At 46.7% G+C, this 12,328-nt stretch overlaps 1 protein-coding gene across 3 annotated transcripts in view; it reads left to right on the top strand.

Moving 5' to 3' along the window:
• The window catches only part of LOC126982736 (transcriptional activator cubitus interruptus-like), a 226,680-nt gene that overhangs the window by 135,274 nt on the left and 79,078 nt on the right, over positions 1 to 12,328 (top strand). For all 3 annotated transcript variants that reach the window (XM_050835051.1, XM_050835050.1, XM_050835052.1), the window contains one exon: positions 9,235 to 9,449. In XM_050835051.1, coding sequence (XP_050691008.1) covers positions 9,235 to 9,449 — 215 coding nt within the window. The remainder of the gene's footprint in view (positions 1 to 9,234; positions 9,450 to 12,328) is intronic.

Raw genomic sequence — 12,328 nt, 5'->3', positions numbered from 1 at the left:
AAGGATTTCTTTCTCTCTGTTTGTCTGTCTATATCAATATGTCTCGTTGTCTGTCTGTTTTTGTTTTTTTCTTTCAATCTTTCTCTCTCTCTAACAATCTGTCTGTCTATACATTTTTCTATCAATTTTTCTCTTTAACCATCTTGTCTATCTGCCTGTCTTTCTATCTATCAATCTATTTACCCAGCCATCCATCTGTCTGTCTTTCTGTCTGTCTGTCCGTCTGTTTTTTTCTTTCAATCTTTCTCTCTAACAATCTGTCTGTCTATATATTTTTCTATCAATTTTTCTCTTTAACCATCTTGTCTATCTGCCTGTCTTTCTATCTATCTATCTATTTCCCCAACCATCCACCTGTCTGTCTGTCTTTTTTTTCTTTCAATCTTTCTCTTTCTCTCTTACAATCTGTCTGTCTATATATTTTTCTATCAATTTTTCTGTTTAACCATCTTGTCTATCTGCCTGTCTTTCTATCTATCTATCTATTTCCCCAACCATCCATCTGTCTGTCTGTCTGTCTGTTGTTTTCTTTCAATCTTTCTCTCTAACAATCTGTCTGTCTACATATTTTTCTATCAATTTTTCTCTTTAACCATCTTGTCTATCTGCCTGTCTTTCTATCTGTCTATCTATTTACCCAACCATCCATCTGTCTGTCTGTCTGTTTTTTTCTTTCAATCTTTCTCTCTAACAATCTGTCTGTCTATATATTTTTCTATCAATTTTTCTCTTTAACCATCGTGTCTTTCTGCCTGTCTTTCTATCTATCTATCTATTTACCCAGCCATCCACCTGTCTGTCTGTCTGTCTGTCTGTCCGTCCTAACAAGCCACAAGACGTATGAACAAGTGGATACCGACGAGACGACTTAATGACCAATTAGACGAGGCGGCGACTAGTTAGTATGGGCGGGAGGGAGGTGAAGGGGGGGGGGGGGAGGGGGAAAGGGAGGGGAGGGGGGGGGGAGGGATAGGAAGGTAAGGGAAGGGAAGGGATGATTTAATATAAGGAGAAGGTGGTGAAGGGGAGGGAAGGGGTGGGATGGGAGGGGATAGGATAGGATGAGTGAGGAAGAGAAGGGAAGGGATGATAAATAGGTGAAGGAGGTGATGAAGGGAATGGGAGGATGGGGAGGGATGGGATAGGATGGGATGGGAGGTGAGGGAAGGGAAGGGAGAGGATGGGGAGGGGAAGAAAGGGAAGGAAGGAGAATGAAGAGAAGGGAATGGAACGGAAGGAAGGGATGGATTGAAAGGGAAAGCATGGGAAAAGAAGGGAAGGGAGAGGATGGGGAGGGGAAGAAAGGGAAGGGAGAGGGAAGGAAGGAGAAGGAAACGAAAGGAAGGGATGGGTTGGAAGGGAAAAGGAAGGAAGGAGAATGAAGGGAGGGGAAGGGAAGGGAACAGAAGGAGAGGGAAGGAGAAGGGAAGGAAGGGAAGAGAAGGGAAGGGAAAGGATGGGGAGGGGAAGAAAAGGAAGGGAGGGGAAGGGAAGGGAACAGAAGAAGAGGGAGGGAGAAGGGACGGGATGGGAAGGGAAGGGAATGGAACGGAAGGAAGGGATGGGTTGAAAGGGAAAGGATGGGGAGGGGAAGAAAAGGAAGGAAGGAGAAGGGAGGGGAAGGGAAGGGAACAGAAGGAGGGGGAGGGAGAAGGGAAGGGCTGATTAAATAGAAGAGAAGGAGGCGATGAAGGGCAGTGAAGGGTAATGGCGATGACGGAGGAGGAACGGAAAAGGAAGGAAGGAAGGAAGAAAAGAAGAAAGGAAAAGAAAAGAAAGAAAAAAAGAAAGAAAGAAGAAGAAAGGGATTAAAGGAAAATGTGAAGGAAGACAAAAAGAAAGAAAGAAATGAAGGAAGGAAGGAAGGAAAAAAAGAAGGAAGAAACGAGAGGAAGGAAGAATGAAAGAAAGAAAGAAAGAAAGGAAGGAAGGAAGGAAAAAAGAAAGGAAGGAAAGAAGGAAGGATATTTTAGTGCTAGTACCCTCCTCTCTCTCTCTCTCTCTCTCTCTCTCTCTCTCTCTCTCTCTCTCTCTCTCTCTCTCTCTCTCTCTCTCTCTCTCTCTCTCTCTCTCTCTCTCTCTCTCTCTCGGAAATGTGTGTATTTTGAGATCCGTTTGTTTGTATGTTCTTCTCTGCAGGCCGGGGACACCTGGCGAGGGGGGGGGGGGGGGAGGAGGAGGAGGAGGAGGAAGAGGAGGAGGGAAGGTAAGGCACAAGAAGAAGTGAAGGAAGAAGGTTGTGGTGGTAGGGGAGGAGGAGGAGGAGGAGGAGGAGGGAGGTGATGGTGGTGGAGGAAGAAGAGGAGGGGGAGGGGAAGGGAGGAGGAGAAGGAGGAAGACATGACAGGAAGGGAGGAAGAACGGTGGGGAAGAGGAGGAGAGGGAGAAAAGGGAGGAAGGGGAAGAAGAAGAGGAGGAGGAGAAGAAGAAGAAGTAAAAGAAAGGGGAGAAAGAAGGGAAGAGGAGGAGGAGAGGGGAAGAGGAAGGGGTAAAGGGATAACCCACAAGAAGAAGAAGAAGTGAAGGGAAGGGAACGGAAGGAAGGGGAGGTGGGGGAGGAGGAGGAGGAAGAGGAAGGCAAGAAGAGAAAAAGAGGTGATAGATAAGAAGAGAGGGGAATGGGGTCGGTGATGGAGGAGGAGGAAGGAGAAGGGAGGAGAGGGGTGGAAGGTGTCAGGGTGATGGGCGCATGATGGGAAGGGTACAGAAGGCTAATAAAGGGAGGAGGAGGAGGAGGAAGAAGAAGAAGAAGAAGAAGAAGAAGAAGAAGAAGAAGAAGAAAGAAAGAGAAGAGGCTGCCTAACTTAACCTCTTCTTTTTGTTCTTCTTCTTCTTCTTCCTCCTCCTCCTCCTCCTCCTCTTCCTCCACCACCATCACTACCCTTCTTTCATCCCCTTCCTTCCCCTTCTCTCTCCTCTCCTCTCCTTCCCCAGCATCGATTCCTACCCCTGTCCTTTTTCCCCTTCCTTCTCCTCCTCCTCCTCCTCTCTCCTTCCTCCCCTTCCTTCCCCTTCTTCTCTCTCCTCTCCTCCCCTTCCCCAGCATCCCTTCCTACCCCTGTCCTTTTTCCCCTTCCTTCTTCTCCTCCTCCTCTCTCCTTCCTCCCCTTCCTTCCCCTTCTCTCTCCTCTCCTCCCCTTCCCCAGCATCCCTCCCTACCCCTGCCCTTCTTTCTCCCTTTCCTTCTTCTCCTCCTCCTCTCTCCTTCCTCCCCTTCCTTCCCCTTCTTCTCTCTCCTCTCCTCCCCTTCCCCAGCATCCCTCCCTACCTCTGCCCTTCTTTCTCCCTTTCCTCCTCCTCCTCCTCCTCTCTCCTTCCTCTCTTTCTTCCCCTTCCTCCCTTCTCTCCTTTTTCGTGTTCTCGTGCGCACTGAAACAAAAGAGAAGAGGAAGAGAGAGAACGGAGAAGAGACTGTACACGTCTTCTTCTCCTCCTCCTCCTCTTCCTCCTCCTTCCTCTCTTTCTTCCCCTTCCTCCCTTCTCTCCTTGTTCATGTTCTCGTGCGCACTGAAACAAAAGAACAGAGAAGAGAGAGAACGGAGAACAGGCTGTACACTTCTTATTCCTCCTCCTCTTGTTCCCACTAACATTTTATATATATTGTTCTCGTGTGTTCAAGAGTAAAGAAAGAACAGACCAGACAGATATAAGTAAAAATAGATGTAATAAATAAAATCACTATCATGGAGTTGAAATTCTTGGGACATCAATTTTCATGTCTTAATAATAATAATAATAATAATAATAATAATAATAATAATAATAATAATCCCAAAAAAATCTTTCATATTACCGACGCCGCGCAGACTTGGACGAGGTTGAAGGTCTGTCTGTCTGTCTGCCTGTCTGTCTGTCTGGTGGCCTTGTTTTGGAGGTCACAAATTACAGAAGTGTATAGGTTTCTCTCTCTCTCTCTCTCTCTCTCTCTCTCTCTCTCTCTCTCTCTCTCTCTCTCTCTCTCTCTCTCTCTCTCTCTCTCTCTCTCTCTCTCTCTCTCTCTCTCTCTCTCTCTCTCTCTCTCTCTCTCTCAAATTCCTCCCTCCCTCCCTACATTCCCCCCTTCCTCCCCTTCCTTCTCCCTTTCTCCCTTCCCCTCTCCCTTCCATCTATTTCTCCCTCCCCTTCCCCCTCCCTTCATTCCCTTCCCTCTCAAACCCTCCTTCCCCTCCTCCTCCATTCTTCCCTCCCTCTCTCCCACCTTCCCTCTTCTCCCCCTTTTTTTCTCCCCTTCCTTCTCCAACTCCCCCTCTCCCTCTACTCCCCATCTCCCACATTCCCTTCCTTCCCTTCCCTCTCAAGCCCTCCTTCCCCACCTTCACCCCCCCCCTCCCTCCCTCCCTACCATTCCTCCCCGTCCTTCCTCCCTCCTCCCTCACCTTCTCTCTCTCTCTTAATTAAGGTGAGCCGCGGCGGGCAGCTCGAGAAAGAGAAACTGCTTTTGGCGGTGAAAGGGCGGCGCCGCGGGCAGCCCGGGACCCGTTTCTTGTAGGTGGTGGAGGTGGTGGTGGTGGTGAGGAGGGGGGGGATGGGGGGGGTATGGTGGTGGTGGTAGTGATAGTTGTTGTAGTAGTGATAGTAGTATTAGTAGTAGGATGAGGAGGAGAGGAAGGAGGTTGAAGTAGTAGCAGTAGTAGTAGTAGTAGTAGTAGTAGTAGTAGTAGTAGTAGTAGTAGTAGTAGTAGTTAAGGCTGTGTAAAATAAAGGAGGATTAGTAAAAGGAAAAGTGAGGAGGAAGAAATTAGAAGACAAAACGAAAAAAAAAAGAGGAAGAAAAGAAAAAAACACGGAAAATATCGAAAAAGAAATATTATCACTATTATCGGAACACTGTCACTATCATAATCACTGTAACTGATATCATAAAACAACAACAACAACAAATTACCCATGAATGCAGGAAAACAGACAGACAGACAGACAGGTTGTGGAGAGTCAGTCAGTCAGTCAGTCAGTTAGCAGAGTCACGGTGTAGCAGGGAGGAGAAGGAGGAGGAGGAGGAGGAGGAGGAGGAGGAGGAGGAGGAGGAGGAAGAAGAGGAGGAGGAGGAGGAAATAAAAGTATAGAAAAAGGAAATAGAGGAGAGAGAAAAAAATAGAATGACAATGCATGGGAAGAAGAGGAAGAGGAAGAGGAAGAAAAGGAAGAGAAGGAAAGCAAGGAAGAGGAGGAGGAGGAGGAGAAGGAGAAAAAAGAAGATACCCAAACATTCATTTTCGTTTAATAGTGATGATGATAGTGATGATGATGGTGATAATAGTGATGCAGCTGATGATGGCAAGGGTAGCGGTGTCATTGATGGTGATGGTGATGGTGACGGTGGTGTTGACGGCAGGGACATGAGCGATGGTGGTGGTGATGGTGGTGAAGGAATCTCCCATTGTCACCGGAAGACAATGGGCGTGGGTAGTGCCGTATCATGGTGCTTAATAGAGGAGGAGGAGGAGGAGGAGGAAGAGGAGGGGGAGGAGGAGGAGGAGGAGTAGGTGATGGTTGAGTTACTGGAAGAGGAAGAAAAGGAAGGTGATGGGTTAGAAGGGAAATTAAGTAGTCGTAGTAGTAGTAGTAGTAGTAGTAGTAGTAGTAGTAGTAGTAGTAGTAGTGGTGGTGGTAGTAGTAGTAGTAGTAGTAGTAGTAGTAGTAGTAGTAGTAGTAGTGGTGGTGGTAGTAGTAGTAGTAGTAGTGGTGGTGGTGGTGGTGGTGGTGGTAGTAGTAGTAGTATCTAAGAATATCCAAGTCTAAAATGTGACGGGGATGAGCACTGAGGCCACGCGCAGCTATATCCCTATTCACTATGCTATACCCTATACCCTATTTACACCCTATCTACCTTTCCCTATTTCCTTTACCCTATTTAAGACTGTGTTAACACCCTAATTTTTACCCCACTCACACGCGTACTCCAAAAACATTCTTATACTGACGGCGGGAACAGGAAAACGATGGGAGGATAAACGTTTCTTGCTTGAGACCACCTTACTCGCTTATCTTCTCGGGTCTATTAAGATTAAGTAAAGCTCAAGACACGTCTGCGCTCGAGACAACCCTCTGCGAGCCTTACGAGCCGCCCGGGATTAGTAAACGCACCAGACAGATGAGCCAGATCACAGCGTAAGGAGGGGGAATTAAGATGAACGGAGAGATAAGCCGAGTTGAGAGAGAGAGAGAGAGAGAGAGAGAGAATGATTCAATAACCCGATAAGGATCTCGCTGAAGTACTAATAAAATAAGACCAAGATTGAGAGATAACACACACACACACACACACACACACACACACACACACACACACACACACACACACACACGGAAAATATACTATAATGGAAGGATTTACGAAGAGTTTACAGGCCCACAAATAATTAGATGAGGCGAAGATACAAGTATTATAATTATCGTCCCTCGCGAGATAATGGGACGATAGCGGCGGAGGGAAGATAATAGACGAGGGAAGCCTAAGAAGGTCTTCATTAGCGGGGACTTGGCGGCGGGCGGGGAGGGGAGATCGACGGGCGGGCTTGCGGGAGGCTTGCTGGCTGGTTTTGTGGGTATTTTTTTTTTATTGGATGACTGGTTGACTGGCTGGGTGGGTGACTGTGCGGATGGCTGACTGGGTTTGTGGATTTGTGATTGTGTTTAATTGAATGGATGGTTGCTGGCTGTTTTGGTGGGTGGTTGAATGGTTGACTGGCTGGGTGGGTGGGTGGTTGTATGACTGGTTGGGTGACTAGCTGGGTGGTTGACTGGCTGGTTTTGTAGGTGTGTGGGTGGTTGGATGACTCCCTGACTGGGTGTTTCGGTGGATGGCTGTCTGGCTGGTCGACGGATTAACTGACTGGGTGACTGACTGGGTGTGACTGGCTGCCTATCTGTCTTTCTAGCTGACTGACTGACTGGCGTACTGACTAACTAACTTACTGATTGACTAGTTAACTGACTGGATGGACTGACTGGCTGGTCGGAAATAAGGGCGCAGGGCAGAAGTTGGCAGGGGTGCATGGAAGGGTAAAGAGGGCATGAAGGATAAGGATAAAGGTGTGGAAGGGAGGGATGGTAGGGATATATAGTGTTGGGGAAAGGGGGGGAGTATAAAGGTGGGGAGGGATGGTTAGTGGGGGGGTAGGGGTGTAGGAGGGAGGGATGATAGGGTATATTAGAGATGTAGGGGGGACAGGGAGGGATGAGGAAGGAAGGGGGAACGGGGGGACGAGTGGAAGGGATGTGGGGGATAGGCAGGGAGGGGATGGTCTGGGGCGCACTTGTGGGGGGGAGGGGGGGTGTCTGGCGGTGCAGGAGGAGCCGCCGCCGCCATCAGCTGTTCGATATAAACAAACAAGGCTCACTCACTGCCGCCGCCTGACCCGCCCTCGCCACTAGAAGCTTCCGTCTTCATCTTCATCCCCGTCATCAATATTAGCATCATCATCTTACGCCTCTTCCTCCTCCTCCTCTTCTTTTATTATTATCACATCATCATCAACGTCATCATCTGCTTTTTTTTTTTATTCTTCATCTTTTTCTCCTTGTTTCTTCCTTTCTCTTCTTTTTCTTCCTCTGCTTTATTTTCTTCATCTATTTTTCATTGCTTTTTCCTTTCTCTTCTTTTTCTTCCTCTGCTTTATTTTCTTCATCTATTTTTCATTGCTTTTTCCTTTCTCTTCTTTTTCTTCCTCTGCTTTATTTTCTTCATCTATTTTTCATTGCTTTTTCCTTTCTCTTCTTTCCCCTCCTCTAATTGTTTTCGTCCCCACGCGGCGTTCACAGCGTTCACCAAGTTTGATTTAAGAGTTAAGATTCAGGTTCCCCGTAAGCTCTTCATCTCTTGGTCTTGGTCTGGGACGCGTGAGTGAGCGGGCCCACGGCTCTATTTTTAAACATTCTTGTGCCCAATCTCACATATTCGACGAGGCTTTCATGAGAGTTTTGGGGCATTTCCTTGGGTAGTTTTATGACCCTGGTGGTAGACTGACCCCTCCTCTGTACCATGAACCTAAAAACACAGTCGTTAAAATTCGGTTGATCTCCTGTTTGGCCTTTGGAAGAAGTTGATGTGGGCGGTGAATGCGTTTAACAGTACCAATCTCACATATTCGACCAGGCTTTCATGAGAGTTTGGGGCATTTCCTTGGGTAGTTTTATGACCCTGGTGGTAGACTGACCCTTCCTCTGTACCATGAACCTAAAAACACGGTCGTTAAAATTCGGTTGATCTCCTGTTTGGCCTTTGGAAGAAGTTGATGTGGGCGGTGAAAGCATTTAACAGGACCAATCTCACATATTCGACCAGGCTTTCATGAGAGTTTGGGGCATTTCCTTCGATAGTTTTATGACCCTGGTGGTAGACTGACCCTTCCTCTGTACCATGAACCTAAAAACACGGTCGTTAAAATTCGGTTGACCTCCTGTTTGGCCTTTGGAAGAAGTTGATGTGGGCGGTGAAAGCATTTAACAGGACCAATCTCACATATTCGACGAGGCTTTCATGAGAGTTTGGGGCATTTCCTTCGGTAGTTTTATGACCCTGGTGGTAGACTGACCCTTCCTCTGTACCATGAACCTAAAAACACGGTCGTTAAAATTCGGTTGATCTCCTGTTTGGCCTTTGGAAGAAGTTGATGTGGGAGGTGAATGCGTTTAACAATACCAACCCCAGACCTGCGAGCCCTAATTATCGCCTTCCTCAGGGTAAGCGATTGTGACAGTCGGGTAAATGCTGCGGGTCACGTCAATTACGTCTGTCGCGGCGAGTCCTGGATTAAATTAGAGCTGTCTTGTTATGTTTAATTAATGCAAGAGTCCGCCACGCCATGACTTATCGCTTTAATTATTGGGGTAATAAGACGTGCGTGCGTGCGTGTGTTGGAGAAGCGAGTTGATTTTAATACTGGGATGTCTTAATAAGTACGTGTTTATTTTTTAGTTTATTTTTTATTTTTTGTTTGCTGTGTGTGTGTGTGTGTGTGTGTGTGTGTTACAAAGATGGTGATGATAATAATAATGATGATAATTATGATGTATTTGTAGTGACGATTAAGATAACAATACAGATAATAATAATAATAATAATAATAATAATAATAATAATAATAATGGTAGTGATGATAGTGATGATGAGATGGTGTTTATTAGTATTAGTAAAGATAATTAAGATAGCAATACCACTAATAATGATGATGATGATGATGATAAAAATGACCCCCCGCCCTCTAACCCCCCCCTCCCCCGTGTCTCCCCCAGGCTGGGTCTTGGCGGGGGCAGTCCGGCGCTAGAGCTCCCCCCCCTGGTCGGCGGCCGCCTGGGCGCTGCTCCCCTGGGCTCCAGCGTGCCCGGGGAGCTTGCGGCCCCGCCCCCGCCCCCCTACCGCATCCCCCCGTACATGGAGCACCTCTACCAGTCGCTCCACACCTCCCCCCAGCCCTCCATCAGGGGACTATCGCCACTAGAAGGACGCGGTGAGTACCAGGAATTTTTGTTTTTGTTTTTCAGTTGAGCGGGGGAGAAGGAGGAGGAGGAGGAGGAGGAGGTTAGGATTTTGTTGAGGAGGAAACTAAGGAGTGACGGAAGGAAGGGTAGGACATGAAGAAGAAGAAGAGGAGGAGCATGGGAAGAAGGGTTCAGATTAAGATTTTGAAATAGTAAAGTCATAGAGAGAGATGTCTCTATTTCTTTTAACGTTTCGCCTATGGCGCCAGTAGGCCTGATGGTCGGCCCCAGACCGTTTTGGCGCAGGCAAGTGTTTATAGTGGCACCATCTTGCTTGACTCATGCTGCCCCCACGGAGCTCATCTGTGATCCTCTTTTAGAGAGAATCTAGAGTTCGGGTTGATAGGTGGTCTTCAGGACAGCATGTGGGTAGTCTTAGGCCAGTCGGCGGTGGCTGAAAAATTGCCAGCTTGTTTGTAGCGGCAAGCAAGGCTCGAACCTGCGTTCCCTTGGACCCCGGGCCCGCACGCCGACCACTCAGCCATCGCCTCCCACTACACCTCTTGAAAGAGTTATAGTCACAGGCAGGAGGAACTACAGACGAAGAACTTAAGGGTGTTCCTTAGTTTCCCAGCGAAAGTGATGAATGAATGAAGGTGCTGGTTAACTCTTGCATAAGGAATTACCTCGTGAAACATATATTTACCTCAGCTTTCCATAAAACACATACATATACATCCTCATACTCCCTCCTTTTCCTCCCCCACCCCCCCCCATCCCTCCTCACTCTCATCTAACTACCAAGCACTATCAAGGCGTCACTGTCAACTCCACACCTCGTAAGTGCTTGTAATCCCATTCTGAAGTGCGATTTGATTCCTTTAATAACTGTAATTTCCTTGCCCGATTGTCACTTGTTTTTTTATCATGCAACTCACTCACGCACCTTATACTTCCCGCGTTCAAGGGGTGGCGGTGTTTATATTAATGGCCCACTTCCGCTGTCCTTGAACTTACCCGGTGACCTTGGTGTACGTGAGGAGGGGCTTGCAATGTACAGGTGATTCTGATGTTTTTATGTTATGTTATGTTATGGTGGTCTTATGCTGTTACGTTCTTTTTCTTCTTATTTTCTGATGCTATGTTATTTTTATGTTCTTATTTTTTGTTATGTTATGTTATGGTAGCCTTATGCTGTGTCATGTTCTTCCTCTTATGTTCTAATTCTATGGTAGTCTTATGTTCTATACTTTCTTAATGTTATGTTATGTTACGCACGTTCTTTTGATGATCTTATGTTATGTTACGTTTCTCCTCTTATTTTCTCATGTTATGTTATTCTTATATTTATGTTATTTCTGTTTCTTATGCTTGTTTCTTCTATGCACGTTCTTGTCATGTTATGTTATGCTATTCTCAGGTACGTTCTTCTAATGTTCTTCTTGTGTTATGTTCGTTCTCCTAATCTTATGTTATGCACCTTATCACGTCCCTCTAACACACTCACTCACTCACTCACTCACTCACTCTTGACTCTCCTCCCCTTCATGTGCTGTAAATCGGGTATAAGGAGGAGGAGGGGAGACCATCGCATCCAAGTTTGTTTATTGCTCCTCAAACACTCGATTATACGGCGTTCAGAACCTTCCTTGTCCCGCCCTGCCCTCCCTGCGCCAGATATCGCTTTGAGTGCTCCCTGCGGGCTTGACATTGCTTGATCTTTCCTTTACGCTCTCAGTTCCCCTCTTGACCCTAATTTTCCCTGTTGTTTATGTCTCCTATGCGTGTTTACAGTGTTCAATCTTTCTCTGTACCTCTAATACCTTTCTCGACCCTAATTTTGCCATGTGTGAGTTTCCAGTGTGATTTAAACGGTGTTCGATCCTTCTCTGTGATGCTAATCCCCTTCCTAACCCGTATATTACCTGTAGTTTATATCCCTTATGCGTGTCTATGGTGTTCGATCCTTCTGTGGACCTCCAATACCTTTCTCGACCTGAATTTTGCCATGTGTGAGTTTCCAGTGTGATTTAAACGGTGTTCGATCCTTCTCGATGCTGCCAATTCTCTTCCCTATGCGTCTCCACGGCACTCGATCCTACCCTGTGCTCCCAATTCCCTTCCTGACCCAGATTTCGCCATATGTATGTTTCCTGCAGCATTAAAACGGTGCTTGATCCTTTTCTGTCCTGCCAATTCCCTTCCCTATACGTCTCTACGGCACTCGATCCTACCCTGTGATCCCAATTCCCTTCCTAACGCAGATTTCGCTGAGTCTCTTCCCTGCTCGCTTATCATTGCTTGAGTCTGTCCCTTCCCCTTGCCAGCGCTCCTGTTTGAGTTTGTTTATAATCCACTCGTGCGTGTGTCGCGGATAAGACGCTTTGATGCCTCTTGGTGAGTGGGAAGTATAGATGACTGAAAAGACTAATGGATGACGGGAAGGAAAAGTAGATGACAGGAAGAATTGACGGACGAAGTAGATGGTTCTAGTGAGGTCTTAAGGATGTTATGTGGAAAAGACACGCTGATGGATGTCTCTCTTCTGTCCTTCTTCTTCTTCTTCTTCTTCTTCTTCTTCTTCTTCTTCTTCTCTCCTCCTTCCTCCTCTCTCTTGTCTCCTTCCTTCAGTCCCTGCTTCCTCATCTTTTCTTCCTTTTCCTTCTCCTCCTCCTCCTCTTCTTCTTCTTCCACCTCCTCTTCCTCTTCCTCCTTCCTCCCTTCTTTATCATTTTATTTCTTCTTTATCATCTCTATCTATCTATCTATCTATCCATCCATCCATCTATCTCATTCACACTACCAGTTTTACACACACACACACACACACACACACACACACGTACACACACACACACACCACCCCAGAACCAGTATGTACCACTCTGAAATTTATGTACGAAAATTA

This window comes from Eriocheir sinensis, chromosome 51 (genome assembly GCF_024679095.1).
Source record: "Eriocheir sinensis breed Jianghai 21 chromosome 51, ASM2467909v1, whole genome shotgun sequence".
Taxonomy (NCBI): Eukaryota; Metazoa; Arthropoda; class Malacostraca; order Decapoda; family Varunidae; genus Eriocheir; species Eriocheir sinensis.
This window is presented reverse-complemented; position numbering and strand designations above follow the sequence as displayed.